Source organism: Amia ocellicauda, chromosome 18 (genome assembly GCF_036373705.1).
Source record: "Amia ocellicauda isolate fAmiCal2 chromosome 18, fAmiCal2.hap1, whole genome shotgun sequence".
Lineage (NCBI taxonomy): Eukaryota > Metazoa > Chordata > Actinopteri > Amiiformes > Amiidae > Amia > Amia ocellicauda.
In genome coordinates, this window is record NC_089867.1 from 12,122,507 (window position 1) to 12,144,712 (window position 22,206).

Sequence of the window (22,206 nt, forward strand, 5' to 3'; positions counted from 1 at the left end):
ACAGGTGTGTGCAGGTTGGGTAGGCCATTCTAATACTATACAATCACTCACAGCCACTAAATATATAAACAGCGTGCATTTTAAATGGGGGATTGGTCAGAGTTCTGTGGCACTCTAAAATAGGACCTAATTTCAAATAAAGAAATATTAACAGTTAAAAATCTTATTGGTGATTTCTGGCTGGTAGACTTGATATATAAAAGACTTATCAGCCCAGTGTGAGCCAAACAGTAGCTTACAGATCACAATAAAGACAAGGCATTTAAAAAAAATCAATGTCTGTTATTGATGAAAATAGAGGCAAAAAGATTTCTAACTCTTAACATTAAAAATAAACAAGTCCTAATGACCAGGAGGCCCGCAGTGCCTATTGTGTTTGAACAGATTCATTTTTCACATTGCAAATATGTATGTAAAGCAATGTCCAGTGATGCAAGACTTCATCCGTTTCTAGCATTATGTATTCTAAATTGAGCCAGAATCATATGGTAAAAGGAAGGAAGTTGACTGTATTGTCAAGTATATTTCAAATCTGACTGCATTGAGTTTGGAATAGAAAATTCAGACTTGTCCCGATTACCCTGGAGCTCTTCAGTTTTACAACCTCGGAGGAATGAGAAACGAATGAAAATCTCTACAGGGTACATTGGAGCTTTTTTTTTCTTTAGTGAATTCTCTAGGAGCCCATTTGTTCTCTGTGATTTGGTTATACCAGTTGTGACATACGGAAATCTCCTCAGGGAGTCCAATCTGACTTCCAATAAATGTCCTATTTTCAAGGAAACATTAAATCTTTTTTTGAGCTTTTACATTAAGGACATCAGTGTTGTTAGATACAGAGGCTGCGTTTGAAGGTTTTATTACTTGTTGCTATGTAAAAATATTTCATAACCAAGATGTGCACAGCAGAAAAATAAAATGAAATACCTTTCAGGGATTATTTCCTCTAGTAAAATCCTGTTTGGATTTGAAGGGGATTCAAACTCTCCATCATAAAACAAAAGGCATGTGAAATAATGAGCTAATCTTCAGGATTACCTCACAGTAGTATATGCCAGGGCTGAATTTTTAAATGAAAATTAATCAGTTAATCTCGATAAGCTCCTTTGAAGGAATAAATAGTTTCAGAAATAACAAGTTAACATTATTACCCAGATCGTTTATAGTGCTGGCATAGCTAATTCAAACATTAAAGTGTACGCCTAACAAAATGAAACAATATGTGAAAAGCCCAAGGACTTTGGCGGTAAAAACAACAACAACAATAATATTATAGCTTCAGGTATTTCTCTTGCCAAGGTTTGACTTGCTAACAAATTTAGGTTAAATTTAAGTTGTCTTCTGCATGTTAAATGTGGACTTGAAATAATGTATACCATGCATTAAAACTGAGACACAATTAGGCTTCTGGGTGTTATAGTACACAATAGTACATTTACTGTAGGTTTAAAGACCTTGAACAAGACATTGAATAGAAAGGGCCATGCCTCCATGGAGGTATTGTTTGTGGTTTCATTGTCATATTCAGATCTGATACAGCACCATAATACATATTTAATACTTGAAAAAAAATGTTTTTACATGTATGTTAGTATGTGTACTTTTTAACTTTAAACTGCATTTCTTTCTGAGTATTAAAAATGAAATATAGCACTTTGTAAATATTCTGGACTACTTTATGTTTAGCTAGCACACTGTTTTCTGCACCTTTCTGCTTATCTCACAAACTGACATACTTATTGGACACAAATAACCTAAGATATGAATGATGATTTATACTGAAAGACACAAGGCTCCAGACTATTTTACAAAGAGATGATGCATACGTTTTCAAGCCATCTCCTGTTTCACATAACTTCTTACATGCATGCTAGATTCACATGCGTTTTAAAATGCTAGCAAGTCAATATTTTCAGTATTATACAATGAGTACAGCCTGATCAGCAAAATGCACCCAATGAAAGTGGCGTATGTGGCTTTTAGAAGTATTCCAGTTGTTTAGTATTTAGATATGTTTTTTTTTTTTTTTTGGGGGGGGGGGGGTGATTACTAAATCATCTGTAATGTTGAAATAATTAATTACATGATCGATCTGAATATGCAGGAGTAATTGTACAGAAGCAACTGTAATGTATGTGCAAATGTCTGAATTCAATAATGAGCACTCTTTTTTATTTGATTTTGGAACAATGCCTTGGAGCTACAGGTCTTGGTGGAAGTCGTTTGTGGAAGTCACTAACCAGTCAAATGCAAGTGAAAACTAACTTATACTCATAGAAGTGACTTTAGATCTCGCCACGTTAACTTACTGATACCGAGCAACATTGACTGAATGAAACTATTTTTCCTTTCTTGAGGCACAATGTCTTTGTCACAAGCCACGCCCACGCCGCCCCTTCCCCGCATCCGATTGGCCGTGACGCCGGCACCTCCGTCCGTTCATTGGTGGAGATGAGGGTCGCTCAAGAGGAGGCGGGCGGTTCCTTTGTGTTAGTGTCTGTGAAAAGCGAGGCGGTTGTGTCAGTGACACGTAAAAGGGGCAATTCGTAATTTCATATTGAAATTCTCTCGGGGGGAGAGAGAGAGAGAGAGAGCTCTACCGGCACAGAAATGGAGGAGGACAGAAGTGAGCAGATGAGACCTCTCCTGACCACGGTAACCCACCCGTCTTGTCGTGAACTGTGTTACGGAGAGGCGCTGGGACGCACTTGTGAGTGTGAAGTTGCAGTGCCCGTTTCCGAGAAAGGAGGGAGGGAGGGAGGGAAGCTGGTGGGGGTGGATTGAGCTCCGCGTCCGTCCTGAAAATCAATGTCGCCGTGCTTTCGCCTCGGTCCAGCATGGGAACGGTGCCTGGTGATGTTTTGTTGTTGAACTGGATGCTTCTTGGAGGACCATGTGCTCATGTGCGATATCACGTGTCTCTCTCTGGGGATCCGGACCAGTTGCCAGATTGGGAGATCCCCACCTGAAACTCGGGTTGGGGGTTGGGGGGGTGATTTGGGGGATGTTTTAGACCAGTTTGGGGGGATGATGATGATGGTGGTGGTGGGGGGGGGGGTGAAGCAGAGGACCTGGCCGGAGCCCCTGAGACGCGGCGCAGCAAACCTCGTGTGTCTGTCCTGCAGCCCGACGTTATTGTTCAAGAAAGTTGCCTTTGTCGCATCAGTGTCGCTTCGCCCACACGCCCTGCGCTCCTGTGGTCCTCGTCGATGCTTTTGATCTGGTCACTACACAAAGGGAAGGGAGAGAGAGCGGTGTATTTGTTTCGTACATGCACTTTACACTGCGTCTTCCGCGTTTCTCGTTTTGCTTGTCCTCCGCATCTGCGATGTGTTAAAGGGAACAACATCTCTGGCCGAGGTAGCACGCAGGCGATGCTTTCACTCAACCTCGCAGTGTGTTTGTGGGTGTGTGTCCATGCAGTTGAGGAAAGAAACGCACGCACCCCCCCCAAACACTTGTGCATCTTATGAAATGGCATTGAAATACAGTATAAACTATTAACTTTACACCTACCCTGTACTGTTATATGATTAACTATGAACAGTAAAGCGTGTAGGTGTCAGATCCAGTTGGATGTATGGTCTTGAAATGAGTATGTATTACTATTATTTGTGCCACTTGTGCTAAAGCTTGTGCATGCATGATTCGGTCTCCACAGGGTTCCTGTGATCAGCTGTGAAATACACTACACTGTCAGCCCCTTCCGACCTGACATGACCCAGATGCTTGAGCAGTTTCCTGTGTTTGTTTTTCATTAGATTCAATATACTGTATTATACTGATCATATCCTCCAAACAGTAGGTGTCCTTAAAACAGCAACCACTCACTGCCACCCAGATTGGGTTTGTCATTTATGGGGTTTTTATGTAGCCTAATGATGGGTTCAATTTAAGGAATAGCCAGAATTATGGAAAGTAATTTTTATTTTATTTTAATAATCTATCCTACATTTGCGAAATCCTAAACATTTGTGGTTCAGCCATTGCTCAAGCGACTTTTTTTTTTTTCTTCTTATTTTGTGCTTTACAATGTAAGACTGAATAACACGTTTTAAAAACAGGATACAAACCATTTCCTGTACTGTGTGAACATCTATATTTTGTTGTTTTGAGGGAAATTAGCTTTTGTGTTTTGTGAATGAGACATTCATTTATAATAGGAGTTCAATCACAGTAGAGGTAGGTAGATGCACTGTATAATAGGGTTAAACTGATTAGCACCCGGAAAGGCCTTCATCTCTTTTTCTCGCCTCTCTATTTGCATTGCAACTGCATACAAAGTTTTCAATTTCGGTTTGCAACTGCTACCCTGTTTAAACTGCCACCGTGGCCTAGATCTGATTGACAGCAAAGATCCCTGCCATGTCACATTTACACTGAGGGTCCCAAAGCTGGTATGATGGCATAGGTATTCATTTTAAAGAGCAGATGCACATCTAAAGACCATGCAGTGTCTGATGTCACACTGGCCTCACTTTTGAATGTGGCTGACCTTAGAATGGCTTAGGGTCAGCTTGTTGCTTTTACATTGCCCAAAAAAGCCTTCAGTCAAACCAGAGCCCTCGTAAAGACTCTAAACTGGGTACAGAAAGTAACTGGAGTTTGCATGCACCATTCTGGAACTGGTGAGTTGAAATCTGACTTGTAAGCCTATGGAATTGTCACATAACTGAAAGTGCTGAGACTTTATAAATAATGGCCCAAAGTGTTTTGCAAGAAACACTTGTGTAAGTTTTGGGGTTTGACCACAAGAAGACTAACATTGGATGCTCCTAGAACTGGGTTTAGCGGAAGTGACGCTCTGTAGGGTTGAGTGTAGGTTGCTGAAGGAATACGAATCCAGCCATTTTTCTTCTCCTTCCTCTTTTGGGGGATCAAATGCCTAGCATTACCTGTAACTTTTCATTTGGGAATCCGAACAGGCATAATTGTAGCATCATATTTCCTTTTATTTAGACTATAATAGCTGGACAGGACAACAAAAAGTAATGTTGAAGTACGTGACGAACTGGAATTCTGTGTTTGGTTCCTGGTTTTCTTTTCTTTTTTTGAATCGGAAACTCCTAACAATAACAGTCTAGTTTTTCTTTTTTGTTTTTGCCTCCCTTTCAGAATATTGTGTTGAGGATTGTGGTAACCGTGGAGCACGGCAGTAAATTGTGGGAAGTGCATTAGCTGCTGACAGAAAAATGTGTGGGAGAAACATGGAACAGACCTGTAATCTCAGGATACCTGTGAAAGGAGTAGCTCTTTGTAGCACCAGAAAACAATGTAATATTATGATTTTATATTACTATTATTAACAGACTGTTTTCCAAGGTGACCCAAGGATCAATAAAAAAATAGTTAAATGCAAAGGATTCAAATTCATTTTAAATTAGGTGTGAGGTTATATTTATTAAAAGTATAGATCCAATTGATTTATGAAGCTAATCTTCTTATATTCATGTGGACTGTCACTTTAAATGATACCATTTTCAGATCTGAATAATAAGTTTAACGACATGAAATTAGTTTAGTACTGTAGCCAAGTGGGAGGAATTATCATGTAATTTAGCGAGATGATGAGTAGGATAACGAGGTGGTACTGTTAGCTGAGAGCAGTTTACCCATTTACACTGTGTGTTGTAATTTATCCATACACCTACTGAACTGAAAAATAAATAGCCCAGTCACCAACGAGGAAGCAGTTGAACAGGAAGCGAGGGGGTGTTGAAGGAAGTGTGAACAGTACGCAGTAGTCAGGCTTTACAGTGCAGGTTCAGTTTCATTCCTTGATCATTCATCATTTAACCCTCTTCCTGCATCTGCCCACTTGTTCTGTGTACACAAATGTGACTGGCAGTTTTATGGTTAACTATGCATCCAGCCTTGTTCTTGAAAAGCCTTGGCCATGCTGGGACTATTCCACGACCATGTGTTGTTGTAACCCCATCTTTTTAATTCATTAATTTATTCATTCATTCATTTAACTTCTTGATGTTTGTTGTCCTTGAGTCGATTTCCCATCACAGAACAATTTCCTAGTGCATGTTGTCCTCCCACAGGACTGAGCTGAAACAGTAATGTTTTGGTGTATACAGCAGTTTCTCTTGCTGCTGCAGGTACTAAAGTCTCAGCCCGCCCGAGGCTAGTAGTTTTGTGACAGGGCTGTTGGAGTGCAGGGCAAATGAACGTGAACCAATCGTACTGCAAACAAAAGGAAAAGCCTTGATCCTAAGGTTCTTTTTCATTTCCAATTAAAAGTAAACTTCTAGAAACAGCTTATAATAATTATTTCACTTTTGTGTGATTGTTTGCACATTTAACACCTCCCTTTTCCACTGCATCATTCAAACTCTCATTTTATATATAATTTGAGCTGTTACTAATAGCTGTGAGCACTACAATTGAATGACAGGATTAATGTGCTCAGAGTACATAATATGAAGTACTTTTTAACTGTTTCCCTTTAGAATGCTCTGGATACAAAGTCCAGATTTGGCATTGTATCATCATTGGACCAACAATACAAATCTAACTGTTTTTGGGTTTTGAGCAGACCTATTAACTATCTGAACTCTTGCCCAGAAGGCCATCAAGCTGGGGATACCTGGTCTGATTTTGTTGTGAAAATCGCATGGCTTAAGTTATTGAGTTAAAGAAAGTGGTTCCACTCAACAGTAGTGTAAGTTAAGGAATCTTTTCTTTGGTGGAATTAAAAGTTATGCATTTCAATCGACATGCTGCACCCAGTAAAGCCAAAATAATTGTTTTGCAAGACTCCTAGATCTTTGTATCTATGACTACATTATTCATTGCAGCACTCTGCCAGTTGCACTCTTGTTTACATCAGTCTGCTTCCTAACCTTTACTTGCTATAACACTCTTAACGCAGGCCAGCTGGAGACACAGAAGGCTTGTGACAGGCTTCTAATATAAATAGCATGGCCAGTTTGGTAGGGAAGTAGCTAATGGAAAGAAAAGGGATGGAAAAAAAGAGTGGTGACTTCTTATTTATGCAATGAGATAAGTCATCTGTTGTGTATGACACCTGATGATTTCATGACAATGATAACTCTTATTTCAAAATTCAAAAGCTCTTATGATGACCTAGGCAAATCAGAATCTGACACGGCCCGTTTCCTGTTTTCTGCTGGGCTTTACCTTGCCAATCTCCCATTGTTGTGTAAGACAACGCACTATGACACAACCTGAATATCTAGTCCTAACTTACATGGAAATGGGCAACTGTTTTTGTTTTTGTTTGTTAACTAGGAGCCTACTCCTTAAACTTGATTTATGGGGGGGTGCAGTGGTCAACCAGTACGTTTGGTATTCCAGTCCAAATAACACAGTGTTTTACATCATTGTTCTCATAACCAGTACTTCAGTGGTGTTCTGCCTATGCTGTTCGACACCCTGGTGAACAAAGCCATAAAACTAGGGTTGATTGACAAAAAGGGGGATAAAAATCAATTGGTGTTTTTTGTTGTTGTTGCTGCTCTGTTGATACAGAAGCAGTTTCACTTCAGCTGTTCATTCAGGTATTGCAAAACTCAGTGACGCAGAGCTATATTCATCATTGTCTTATTCTACCATGCATCAAATGTATTATAGTTCCACTTCAAATCCTGTGTTTTTCCCTGTGTTAGTTTTCTGTTTCCCAGCATGAGGGAATGTATTATAAAATACAATAGTTTAACAATGACCTTGCAATGGCTTACCCAGCTTTGTAAACATTAAAATGTCTTTGAGGAGCAAGGCTGTGTTCTGAACACTGTGTCCATGGCTCAGTCTCAACACACTGACGGTGCTTTATTTTCAAATAAAGCTGTCTCACCTGATCTTTCTTATAATAAAAATAATCATGTTCAAGCATTTAAATTCTCTTAATGGCAGCTAATGCCAAAGTGAGTGACCCTGAACTCCTGCGAATGACGTATTAAACTCCTGTAGTAAGAGTGACTTGCCTTGACAGATGAGCTACTCTGTAATTCTAGACAGCGTCTATTTCTGTTGGAAGGATTTCTATATCTGCAGCACTTCTGAAAACCCGCTGGTTTCAGTTATGTCGCTTTGATTGGCTCTGTAAAGCGCTAATCTCCAGTCACTTGACATGACTGATTTATTGTCACTTGGGCAAAACTGTTTAAATCGGTTTTTCTCCTTGCTCATGAATAACATAGATGATATCGGGGGGTTTCTTTTCCTGCTGATGTCAGGTCTTTCCCAAAACTGGATATACGTGTTAAAATTACATTTTAACAAAGGGTTTTTGCTGAAACCAACTTCCAAATTTCAGTAGCTCATGTTTCATGTCATACGGCATCAAAAAATAAAATCTGAAACGTATAAGTGGAACACAAAGCGCAGTCCCTTTTATAATTCTGTTTTCTGCTTTATTTTCATGTTGCTATGTTAAATAAGGTTAAAACTGAGCTGGCTTTATACTGACAAAATATGGCATTTCTTTTTTGAGACAGTCATCTTGTTTTACAAATCAAACTGTTCAGGGAAGTGTAGATATTTACGAAATTAACAAAAGCCATTAAGTGGTTGATTTTTTTTTTCAAAGTGATCTTTATTTAAGTACTGTACACAGCATTTCAGAAAACATTCTGTATGTGGTTTGTGGCCCCTAACGTTAAGACAACATTGGTGATTAGATATAACATTGGTTAACACAATGTTATGGAAACTTCAGGGGCTTTAGCTGTATGTTTTAAAGGTCACACGTTACAGTAATGGGCACCAATTCTTAATGAATTGATGCATGAATAACATTAATACGTTATGGAGTGAATTAGAGTTCTGCTGCTGATAACCTGTATAATAAGATTGGGTCAGGGTTAGGGTTGCAGACTAGGTTTCGGATCAGGAATTCTCCTGACAGTCTCCTGTCTTTCTTCTCTACGCAAATTACTTATTATGATGGTTATTATGTTTGTTTATTTCTCGGCAGAAGCCAAGGGTGAGTTACAGTTGTAACTCCAGAAATATACACATCTCATAAAACATAGTACAGTTTGAGCAAGAACATACAAAACGCAAGACGCCACGTTTATGGGGTATAATTAGTTAAACACAATCTAGCCTGGGATGAAGGAAGTCCTTACTTTCTTGTGTGAACTGAACGGAAGATTTCAAATAAAGTACAAATATATCCTCTTCTGTGCTTTACACTAGGCCTGTGTTTTGCAATCCTACACTAGATAATACCTGGTTCGATCAACGGAAAGCCTTCAGTGACAGGACAGACACCTCTCTATAAAGGTGATGGGACAGTAGTGCACAGGCTCAATAGCAAATGCTAAAAGTAATTTGAGTGAGTTGGCTATTTACAGTTTTACAGCCAGGACTCCTTATACTCCCTGTTGGGTGTTTATTTAGCCTGTGCCACACTTTATAATCCTTCCACAGCTGTTTATCCCTTAAAAATAAATAAATAAATAAATAGATGGTAGTAAACTATTAATGTTTTGTTACCAGTCTGTCACTTATAGATGGCTTAAGATGTGTGAGGAAAGTGTTATTGTCAATCTTTCAGGTGCATAATACAAATGGTGTGAGGTTCACAGGTGGGAGTTCAAATTGAACAAGATTTGAAGTAGTGTACCCAAGATAATTTCAATGGCAAGTCTTGGTTAAACATTTACTTATGCTGCTTAAGTGAAGAATCCCTCTTATTTGAATATGTTATCTGATATTAATTTTTGTAATTGTAATTTAGGGAGCATGTACTGCAAGAATGTATCCTTTTTAATTGTGCAGGGAACCCAAGAACAAAACTGATGTCTCATCCTAGGTGGTACTGTTAACACATTAATTTTGTTGGATTTTGTTACAGGATACAAGTATGATCTGTGTGCAGATTAAAAGTACATATTTGATCATCCCTCACTGAGCAGTCAAATACCACTGGCTATAAAGATGAAGTCTAGAGAGTTAGTTTGCACAATTCTTTTTGTAATTGTCAACCGTATTGGTAGCTAAATTAGCAATTAAATTGATGTGTAATGACTGTTGTGGAACAGAGGAGCTTGGTGGCCATCTAAATATTTATTCTGCAGGTGGAAAAAGTCTTTATACTGTAAGCACTACAAACAATTTACTGTTATTATTTCAAGGTGCCATCAAAACCATTTTGCTTGGTATTATCTGCTTGGTTCACTGTCTATATAAGGTTGATTTTTAAGTTCCTTTGTTTGTACTGGAGAGATTCCTCTGGGTTATTTTTTTTTTTTTCATGTTGCCAGAAAATGCATTTTGTTCATCTTTTTCTTTCATTGTGCTGGTTATTTTGTAGTGTCCTAATAATGTAATGTTTTCCTCCACAAAGCCATACGGAAAACCTTTAACCTTTTTCTTTTCCTTTCAATGTAATAATGTTTTGATCCATATAATTAGGATTTGCTGGACATTCGCTAGACTACAGCCTTACTAGTTTTCCATGAGAAGTAAATGTCTTGAAATTATACTTTTCTGTGCTCAAATGCTGCCTTTGTTCCATATTGAAAAACCCAAATAAAACATAATGGGTACTTTTTACTTTTTTTTTTGATGGTCCCTCCTTTTACAAACCATACTAAAATAAATTGACTTATCGCCTAAAGAATAGCTCTTTGTTGAATCCTAGAAGCTGTCATTCTCGAGGTCGGCTTAGGACTGCTATTTGTAGTCTGCTGTTTCCCAGTCAATTACTGTCCCTAAAAAAACTCCATTGGAGTATGGCTTTAATGGCTAATTGTCATTTGGGAGTGTGAGCAGAGCTGAAAAATTCAATTTCTTTGTACGCTTCCATAGTTTGCCTATCATGACCATTAGAGAGCTGAAGTTCTTATCTGACATTTCTGTGACAAACAAAATACCTCAAAGAACATCTTTTGAGTTGACTACCATACCTCCACTTGAAAAACTTGAAAAATTACATATGTTTGGTTTGTGTTTGATTCGGGGGCAGCCTTCTCAAAGCAGAACCGTCTTGCTGGTATTTCTACTCTGTACTTCTCTATGAAGTGTGTGTCTGTGTGTTCTGGCTGAACTTGGCAATTAATCTCCCAGGGTCCTAATGAGAATCTGATTAGTGTAATCATCGTTTGTGTGTTTTTGTTCCCCCCCAACAATGGACAAGTGCTACCAGCACCGTGATTAAGTGTTTAATTTGTCTGGCCTACAACTAGTTGATTCTGCTTTCCTAGACGCATTACTGACCCTGGCACTCGTTTGTTTGGCTCCAAGCCATGGCAGCAGGTCAGTAATTTGCTTTCTTTTTTTTTTTTTTTCCCCTAAGTGAAGTAGCACTTTTATTCCCATATCAGTATCGTAGCTCGGACAAGATTGGGGAAATGAGGAACAGGCTGTTAAAGCAGTAGGCTGTTTTTATTTGATGTTACACTGAGCGGTATTTCATGCTCCCTTTTCATCAGCCATTATCTGATCGTCTGTCTCCTGAGCTATTCCGACCACCTATTAGAATACATATCTTGCCTGGGTGATTGTTGCTTTTTGTATTATAATTAATAATAATAATAATAATAATATATATATATTTTTACATGACTGTAATAAGTCCATGTTGTCATAAGTGGTCACTTGGTTGTTTATGTGGGGTTCTTTTTCTGTGTCCCTAATCTATCCCCTGCTACCCAACACTGTATTAGACCTATTAGTGCATCTTTCTGGTGAACAACAACATCAAAAAATCCTTTAATTCACACAGGTGATGGTTGTTTTTGTGTGTTTTGGAAAACTGTCCTGCTGTCTTTTAAATAACAAAATGGATGTCAACAGTGAAAGAGACTGGAGCTAGTGACAGACAGCTGATGTCTGTCCTCTTGCACATGGAAATGAGAGGAAAAATCTGTCTTAATGCGCATCTAAGCCTTGACATGTCTTCACACCAACACTGTTTAATTATAGGTTTATATTAAGCGGTCTAAACTGATAGGCCCACATTAGTTTTGATGTAGGCACACAGCCGGAATTGGATAAGCACAGAAAGCTCCAGAAGGGATAAAGGGGGAGCATGCGGTGCGTCTCCTGCCCTGCGGCCTCCTTTCCCATCTCTTGCACATCCCACCCCCCCACCCCCCTCGTGCTAAGCAGGACAGTTTTCGTGTCTTTACCCTTAACCGGTTCAAGTCAGTTTACTACAATGTTCCTTGTATTGCTATATGGTTTTTGTTTTTTCATTTCTTGACATTTGAGTTCTGCATCTCGGTACCCTAATGAATGTCAATAATAACATTTTAGCAGGAACTAATAAACAAGGCAGAGCTGATATAATCTCCTGTCAGCTGGCGTCAGAGGTACATTTCAGGCTACAGAGTACTGTACAAAGCAGTCGAGCTTTGTTGTAACCGAGGAAACGAATAAACACCAGTAACGTTTATCTCATTGTTCTTCGTTCTGTGGAACGGATCGTGCTTCAAGGAAATACTGTACTATACTGTAGCTGATCGAGCTCTGGGGAAACCTTGGACGATAATGTGACTTTAATGTGCTCTATGGAAAACTAATTTGACTCCTGTATTCTTATTACATTGTGTAAAAGCAGTGCAATTAATGCTGGCTTTGTGAATGCCCCCTTTTTGTTGCCTCACTGACCTAAGGGAAAGATTTCCCCACCCCCCCTTCCACATCTTCTAATGAAATCACACTGAAAAGTCCGTCCTCGCCATCCTTTTGACGCTGCTGCGGGGCACCACACGGACATTACAGCTGTACAAATGCCCCGGTGCCTGTGTACCATGTACTTGATTTACTGCAGCGCTCGGTATAATGGCTGGGCTGAGTGGACACGTGTCGGGATCTGAGCGCACAAGCTGGTAGAACTTTCTACTATGATTTCGTGCACCACTGGACAAAAGGAATGTAGAAATGTCTTCCACAAAGTATTCCACATCCCGTCCTAGCTTCTAGCTTTTTAGTATAGCTCACTAGAAACATCATTTATCTTGCATTACCTGACTGTCCTGTTTTTTTTTTTTTTCCTTTTCGTTCAGTTATTGTTTTATCGGTTATTTTTATTTCTTAATGAATATTCCAAGAAGATAATAGGTATATGTAATGTAATATAATGTTTTATCACTTTGTTTGATAGAATGGTCATCGGTAATAATGACTTGCTATAATCGCAGAACAGTTTGATCTGGTTTGAAGAATGAGAAGGGAGAGAATGTTGAAGCTCTATATAGACTCGAACCATTTTTTATTTCAATTAGTGTAGTAAATTTGTATTGGGGCGGGGGGGGGCGGTAGGAATACTGTGTGATGGTGCTTGTAAATGGTGCTAACAATGCCCTTGTGGTCAGCTGGTAGTTTTTTCTTTTACAGTCCATGTGTAATAAATTCTGTAATGCTAATATGATTAATTTAAACTATGCTTTTTGTTTTATAGTTTTTTTTTTTCTCCATGGTGTGTCAGACTGCCCCCATTGGCATACATGAGGGGAAGATTAGGAAGCAGGAAATGTATCATTGTCTGCAGCGTGGCTGTCAGCAAATCAACAGTCTCTTCAGACAATGGCAAAGTAAGCCCGCACGGCGATCTCTGTCAATTCAGCAATTAACTCGGCAGGTTTGCTATATTACTCTGCTGTACTCTTGCTGGGGTAATTGACAAGATGAGGTACAGTGCATGTCAGGTGCAGAACCCAATTGTTTTTATTATATATATGTTTTTGTTTCAAAGACATCCTTATTGTGCTTAGGGCCAGTCTTTTATTTATATCCCCATGAACTTGTATTGCATGACTCAGTTTTGCTGTACACAGTTTTGCTGTATGCCATTCAGATTCGATGCAATTCAATATGCTCCAAATTGCCCAATGGCGGTCAGGAATGCGATATACTTTAATTAATTAAAGCATTAGTCATATTTGCCTCCTTGCCAGGGTTCCCAAAGTAAAGTCTGGTAAGTACTAAGTACACTAGACATTAAAACAGCCGGGATATTTATGAGGTGGGGGAGGGAATCTTAAACTTAGATCATTTACTTGCAAATTTTAATAGGCTGTGTGTACATGCAAAAAATTGGAAACCATTTGATCACTGTGCTGCTCTGTATTTTTGTTTTTATAACCATGCCTGCCATCTTAATAATATAGTAGTAAACTATTAATATTTTTTCATCCTAATGGAGACACCAGTACTTTTCTAAGGCTTGTTCACACTTTGAAAACAAGGCAATACATAGGCATCAATTTGTATTAATTGCTGTTAGTTACATGAACTCCTATTTAATTGATAATTACACACTTTTAAGTTTTAAGTGTGTGGTTCTTTATGTATTCTTTGTGTTAATGGAGTCAGGGCTTACAGTTTAAATGAAATGCCTCTTTGTAAACATGGTTACAGTGAATTAAAGTGTCTCGATTTAGCATGGCGTCATTTTTGTAGGAGCTATTACGCAGTTGATTAAATATGATGGGCAATGTCTGTTTTAGAAGCAGTAGATTTGGGTGCTTCCTGTTAAGTTTTGTAAGTGGAGGCCAATATGTAAAATAGTTGCCAGTATAATGAAGGTAAGAGGAGGTTATATTTATAGATTATTATTATCCAGGGCTTCTTACAATTGTTACAATCTATCACAATAATTTGACATGCAATTAACTATTTATACAGTTTGTACTGGAGCAATCTAGGTAGATTACCTTGCTGAAGGGTACAATAGCAGTGTCATGAATTTGTTTAAGGATTTTCAGTGAGGTCTCTCTCCCAGTGAAAGTGAACACCTTTTTGTAGTGACCTTTAAAAGTTGCAATAGTAAAAACAGTTCATTTTGTGTTCCTCTCAAACCATTTTAATCGGCTGTGTTACTTTGATGAGATCGGTGTGATCTGTGGATTTCTGTATAGGACTGAGTTGTAATGAATTGTTACCAAACAGAATCCCAAATCATCTCTGTAATGCTCGCTCTTAAAACCCCCCCATCATCTCGGGCACACAGCTGTAAAACGGGCTCCTTTATGACAGCTGTGATTGAATCAATGCTGTTTTTATGCCTGATCTCTTCGGTATTGAATCCGTTGATGAGATTATGCTGTATTGAAATTTATATTGAGGCTCGTGAAAGTCTGTAAAGTGTTGTAGAAGCCGGTTGTGAAATCCTGGCAACAAGTCAGTTCCCTTTCATTCACAATCTAATGGCTAATGGATGACATAGATCGTCTCCCTAACAGAACACAGCTGCCCGTTTTCAGAGTTGCATTGTAGTTGGACATTTTTCTCCCTTGAGGGTGCATTTTGTACAATGCAGAAGAAACCAGACTGTTTGAGTCTAAATCAACTTTCCGGAGCACTGTTGGGCTTGTGTGAACTGTACTGTGTGAGTGGATCAAGAACCGATGGGCTCTCTGACTGATCTTGCATTTACCCTTGCAGAGAACTGAAAGCGATTTCGGTTCTGCTTCATTGACATCATCGGCCTGTGTCGAGACTCCCCATAACTTTAACTTTTCCTTTTTTTTTTCTGCCAGGGATCCATTCCACTCCATACCTTTTAGTCCATCTCTGTTCTGGTCATCTTGCTGCATAAAAAGTCAGTTTTCAATCATCAAACACACCCTGCTACAGCTGACAGTTTAGCCTTTTCCTGTCATTTGTTCCTTATTCTGCTGTATTCTCACGGCAGGGTGGCGTGTACCGGTATAGACTAGATATTTGTTTCCCTCTCTGGGGAAGGTGAATGAACTTCAGTTCTGTTCGATGCCTCGGCTGTGGTTTGAAATTTTGGACTCTGATTTTCCTGTTTCTGTGAAATGTGCTTTGTAAGATTGACTGTCGCTTTTGGAAGGCGTGAGCGAGAGAGGTAGCTCTTGTTTTGCAGTCAGACTAGAGAAATTATTATTCAGAAGATTTGGCTGGCGGCAAAGGTTGTAGCTCATGCAACTTGTAAACTGTTTGTAGGTGATTTTGTTTTGTCCGTCGAGTCCCACTTATGCCAGTTTCAGTTAATGAAGGAGGTGTGTCAGAAATGGGTTCCACGGCGCAGTTCCACCCCAGCATTACTGCAACAGCAGTCACAAGTCTTGCATTAAGAGAAAGCATTTGCAACAGGAAGTTCTAGCATTCGCTTCACTTTTAACCGTGATGTAACAGTGATTCAAGTGGCAAACTGATGAATGACGCTGAGAAATGAGAGCAATTGTAGTCCTTCAGCAGTGGCGTGAAAATACCCAGGTACCCCATCACAGAGGCTGATGGTCTATCCTTCATCTGAGGAGCCATATATGCCAGTCCATAGTGACATTTAATCACTTGCGGCATGTGGCTGTGACTGTACTGCCTGATTTCTGAAGACTACCACCACCCAGTACTTTTGTCTTATTGAGCCTTAGATACTCATTTTATTATATAAATGAGAGGCTTCAGTCATCTTCAGAAGCAGCAGTAGTAGTTTTTTTTTTTTTTTTTCTCTTCTCACCTCTTGTTGATGGTAATAAAACAGCCATATTTACACAGCTACAGTAATGGCAACACAAGGAGTTCTGGATCAGTCTCACACCAGATTACTACTTTAATTTTGGAAAGCGATGTGAGTCAGCTGAGCCTGACCGTGCGAGATCTAAAACAAAAACTCCTGTAGTGAAGACTGGGACAACGGATCTCTTGGATAGGGAAAGGGCCCGGTGGGTGTGATTCTTGTCCTACCATTAGGTGTCACTCTTAACTCTTTTCCAGAGAAAGGAAAAGAGAATAGGATGCATGACTAGCTCCCTGGACCACCAAAACAGACCCTTGGGGCTCCTGATATCTAGATGATTAAAAACAAGCCAACAAAAAATTGAAAAACGGCATCCTGATGTAAAGAGTGTTGTGCTGAGGAATTGTGCTTCTCAAAACAGGGCTTTCACTGACATCTACTGAGTGCACCCAGTGTGACAGTGCCGACTCCAAATGGCTGCCTCTCTGTAGCACAGAGCAGACTCTTGTGTGTACAAAGATTGGTGGCAGGTTTTCTTGTCAGGTTATCTAGTCTTGACAGTGTGAGAGTAGTTTACTAATGTGTGTGGGCATTGATTTGTTCGTAGATCGGCTACAGGTTTTACAAAACATGAATTGCAGATTTATCGGAGATATTCTGTCATTTAAATTGTAAGTTTATTGGCGGTGTTGGTTCTGCTTTTAAGAATGAGATGGAATTCGGGAAGAATTGCCTTTCTTTTGGCCAGAGGCTTGGCATCTCTTTGCATGCTCCCAAATGTTTTCTTGAAATGATCTTAAATTGCCTTTTTGCTTTCTTTTGGAAGGAAACCTACGTCTCTTGGGGAATTAAACCTATTAATAATGAATGTTAATCCTCAAATCACCATTGTGGAAGTTTAAAAATAAATAAAAGGAAAGAGTGGTCCCAGAAGAATTGTTTACATTTCTCTTTCTGAATGCATTTCCTTTTCTTTTGGGAATAGTGTTTCTCTCCACACACAGATGCACACAGACACACACACACATGCAGACAGAGGCTCCCAATCACAGAGGAGGACGAGTGAGGGAGAGTATGTCTGTGTGTGTGAGTTGAGGGCTCAGAAGATTAAATATTCATAGGGGCCCATGATTGGCTGCTGTGAGAGGAGCAGGTTACTGGAGTACATCTGATCAAGGCAGCACTCTCTCTGACGGCATTATTAACAGATAGACACAGACCAACTGTGTGCCAGAGACGTCCAGGAGGTAGAATAACGTGCTGTGGAAACCGAAGACTTGCTCACACACACACAAGGACAAGAGTGCCAACCTGGCTGCTGAGGACTGTGCGCTGTTATGGAGGGGAGCTGTGAGGGAGAACATGTGCTATCGGTAGGGAAATGCCTGCTATTGTATTATTCATTTGTTTTTCTTTGTCCTTTCATTCGCTCATTGTTCTGCTTTTCTTCATTGATAAGGAGATGCTTGAGTTAAACGCACGGCTGCCTGTCCTCCCGTTGTGTACCAGTGCGTTGCTTTGTAGCGTGGAGCACAGGAGGGGGCTGGGGGTGTTAGACCTCCTATCTGAGGTGCTCTTATCAATGCTGCCTCTTGAAAAGAAGCAGACTGCACCTCTCGGTTCACCCCTGGGAACAGGAGTACAACAGACAGCGTGCTTAATGGACAGTGGGCTGAGGCTTTGGGTGAAAAGCGAGTACCATGGGGATGGGAGGGGGTTGGGAAAATGGGACAGTGTTTGTGTTGTTTCAGGGCAGTAAAAACGGCGTCTTTCTTCCCCGGGTCTGTGTGACCTGCTGTACCGAGCTGGCAGTTAAATGGAGGTGAAAATGAAGCTCTGGGTTTACTTTGTTTAAATCGTCCGTCGGTGTGTGTGTGTGTGTGTGTGTGTGTGGATGTGGGTGGGCGGGGGGGGATGTTTATGATTGATAATGCAGCACATGTCCTTTGCTTTTGACAATTTTACATTTCTGGGGAAATGGATCTAATCTGCAATAAATGCAGTGGAGGCTCTTTAAAAACAAAGCAGGTGTGCTGTGAATGCATGCACGAATTATTGAATTCATTTTAATATTCTTTTTTTAACCATAAGGTTGACTTTTTAGCTGTAAAGGTCTTTTTTTTTTTTTTTGGGAAAGGTGCTTTGGCAATTTACTACTGCTTAGAAAATGGGTGCCTGCTTCTCCACAGTATCCCATTGGAGTAACGGACTTCATGATTAAAATGGATCTTCCATTTTTCCTCCTGAGAAAATACTGTTTTTCTTCAATATTAAAAAAGAACTCTGCAACATAACAACATCTTGATTCTAAATAATTCTCCTCTCATGACTTATGGGCCTATATGGTTTAGTTATAGAACATGCTGATGTTTTTCCTGCATTGTAATTCTGTCTTGTAATACAAATTTGAGTTTGATCCATTTTTTTCAGCTGTCAAATGTCCAAGGGAAACATCCTGGAAGACTAGTGTATACATTGTTTTGCCTTTTTTGTTATATTGATGAAAGTGGGACCAGGGAAATGACCAATGGGCGACGTGGAGCTTTTCAAAACTCGCTTCCACACAGGTGGTGGAAAAATCTCTAGCTCAGAAGATGAGGAGGTTAATGAATCCCTATTGATGTCGTTGTCTTTTAAGTCTGTCTTTTAATCAGAGTTTAAAATAAATTATTTATTTTTGTAAATAATTTGAATTTAACGAAAAGGAAGCCTTTTATCCTGTTTTTTGTATCGCATGGTATTAATGAGGACATCTGGAAAGGGAAAGGGGCAAAGAAGAAAAGGTTCCCCCCCCCCTTCCATACAGTTGAAATTTCAGTGAAAAACCTAAAAGGGTGATTTCGTGAGTTCACTCCTGGGTGACACATGATACCCCACTATCGCACCTGCCCAGCACACCATGCCAGGAGTTTTTAAGTGCCATGCTTGTGTAAGTGTGAAGAACACCAGGTAACGTCACCTGCTCAGATGGCACTGATTCACGGCACAGTGCCAGCTCAACTGAATTACTTCTGTTTCAGGATGACATCAATGGAGAGCACCTTCTTAATGGAATGCACACAACATAATATCTCTGTGACTACAGCTGGTTGTTGGTAAAATATTACATTTTACTCCAGGTGATACCCAATCGATATTTCAAATTTTTGTGGACTATTGTGGATGTTGCTTTCCCTCAAAACATATGATCTGCGTCTGCCTAAGCCAATTGCTAAGATCAACACTGCTGCTGGCTATACTGGCTGCGATTTGGTTTGAGGGATCTTAAAATGACCCGTTTAAACTTAAAGGTAACCTGGTGTGGTTGGTTTCAGTCATCAAGCTGATGTTTTTTATACACAATCTGTCCCTAAGAGATGCATTAACCTCCAGAGAGCTCTCCTTGCTCAAGATGGTCATAATTGCTGTTGCTGAAGTCCGATCGTGGTGTTTATCTGAAGGCTTAGCTTCTCTGGCCATTGATTTTGTCTGATATTGTGCATGAGCGGTTGATGGCATCACTTGGTGCTTTCTATGGAAGGAGAAGCGAGAACCAGGTAATCGATACTGGTGACACACACGGCAAGCAAAGGGATGTTCTCCGGCCGAGCTCCCGACGAGAACGTGCGGGGGAGAGGAGTGTGGATTGAGGGGGAAGCGTGGACTCCTGTTTCTGGTGGGGAAATGTGCTATTAGCGAGTCGCCTTTAATTTCACACTCATGCCACAAAGTCCAGTTACCACAAATATTAGCCTTGGCTGTAAGAGAGAGCACACGCCTTAAGTTCCCGCAAATACTTTCCTACTGCAGACAACCATGTTTTAGTAGGAAATGAGTAATCAACTGATTTTTTTGTCTTATAAACCTGATATATGATACATCCTTCTTTTTTTAATATTGATCTCCAGGGATGTTTTATCTATAGGTTTATTTATAGAGGACACTAATGTATTTTTGGAAGAGATTACCATGCTATTAATATGGACGATTTGCTTTGCAGAAGAGCAAAACCCAAACAATCGAGCTACCTTTCCTGTTTACAGATAGACAGATGTATTTGTCTGTTTTGGAGGAAATGAGCGTGCCTGTGGTTTAATCATGATGCAGTGCTGAAATGTGCCCATCAGTGGTTTTCATGAGGAACATGGAATCCTAATCCCTCTTCATCATGGCTCTTGCAAAACCATTCAGGTCTGCTTTCTGAAGTCGGTTGCCAAGTAAATATTTCCAACTATTCAGCGTTCAAACATTACAGTGATAAAACCTTAGTCTGTATTGTGTTTTGGGCTGTGGGTGTCCCACTACTGTTACTTGCTCTACTTTCTATTGGTCTGTTCGTGTAATTTAACTTTATCCTAAAGTGTAAGCATTAACAATCTCCTACCCTAGACTGTTTTTAGAGCAGGGACTGAATGCATCTGATTTGTGTCCTGTTTTGGAAGTTCAGTCTGCAATACCAAATTAAGTAGTCTTGGGTCCTTTCCACTGTGTGCTTTTTAAATTATGGTTTACTTTTTTTTTGGGGGGGAGATTTGGCAGGACTTCATGAAGACAAATGACTACTTGCTAGAAAACTCCTTTTGTATATAAAAAGGAATTCAGTTAGGATAAAGCTGCTGAATATGTAACACTCAGGTTATAATGGCAAACGCGGTGCCTAGTCTATAGTTACACCACTGAAACTGATGGCTGTGTAGCAGTCGGAATAAGTCTCTCTGAAATGTATGTTTAAGGACAAATTTGAAAAGCTGCTTAACAAACGTGGTCTTCACTTTTTGGAGTACTGTACTTCCAAATAGATTGTCAATGTGCACGTGAAAATGTTCCAGTCATACATAATATATTTGACACCTGTTTTGTTGTGTTTTTCCTCCATTTAGTGCTTTTAGAATTAAAGTCTTGTAAAAAGACTAACCTTGCACATAAATAACCGCATGCACCGCCAGTCGCATGTCAACAACGAATGGTAATGAGACCAGTTTTATTTGTGGGAGTGCCAAATGAATATTGCCTGAGGAGCTTTCCATCAGATTCTGGCTGAACAGATACTGACAACTCGATTTTAATGTATGTATAATCACATTGGATTAATTTCTCCTTCCAAAGGAAAACCAATGAGCTCTATTTTTGTATTGTAATATGGTACAATCCTGAATGCTGTGTGAAAGTCCGCTTGATCCTTTGGAGATCACACTTGACTAGAGGGAGCTGAGAGTGAGTTTCTCCAGACCTTTCTTGACCAGCTTGCCTTGGTTTTGTGGGAAGTTTGTGGACGTTGTGATTGTGGTCAATGTAAACTACTGTGGCGTCAGTTATCCAGGTGGGTGCCGTTTCAAAGGTTAAAATGGTAAGTAGGCATAGAAGCAGAGTAGCATGTGTGTGATTTCCAAGCACTGACTACCAGGAAATGCCCCCCTTCTGGAGAATTATCCATTAATAACCTGTCTGGTATGAACATCCCTCCCTTTCTTTTGAAATGCTACTTGTGTAAAGCCCAGAAGGTAGAGCAGGATTGTTGTGAGGGATCAAGGGTAGACTGAGAAGGAGGCTGGCCCTGTCTGATTTTTAATCCCTCTGGCAATTTGGGAAAGCGGTCCTTTACATGGAAATTTGCTTGTAGGACAAGGACAACATGCAGGTTTACTATGATATGACAGTGGCTTGTCCAATGCCCAATGATGCAAAATGTTTTAATTAAATAGTCCACTAAATGACAAGTATCTCAGCACTAATAAATGCTCATGAAGAAACCCATTGAAAAACAAAAAAATAAACCTTTTGAGTTATTGTAAAGATGTTTACCGAATTTAATTTTA

General features: G+C 39.7%; 1 protein-coding gene across 2 annotated transcripts in view; it reads left to right on the forward strand.

Moving 5' to 3' along the window:
• Window positions 1-2,492: 2,492 nt before the first annotated feature.
• The window catches only part of slc4a7 (solute carrier family 4 member 7), a 64,032-nt gene continuing 44,318 nt past the window's right edge, over window positions 2,493-22,206 (forward strand). The window contains exon 1 of one of the 2 annotated variants that reach the window (XM_066691074.1): window positions 2,493-2,655. In XM_066691074.1, the coding sequence (XP_066547171.1) occupies window positions 2,611-2,655 (45 nt within the window). In that variant the 5' untranslated portion in view covers window positions 2,493-2,610. Of the gene's footprint in view, window positions 2,656-17,525; window positions 17,785-22,206 lie in introns of those variants that run through there. The other variant, XM_066691075.1, reaches the window with a different exon arrangement.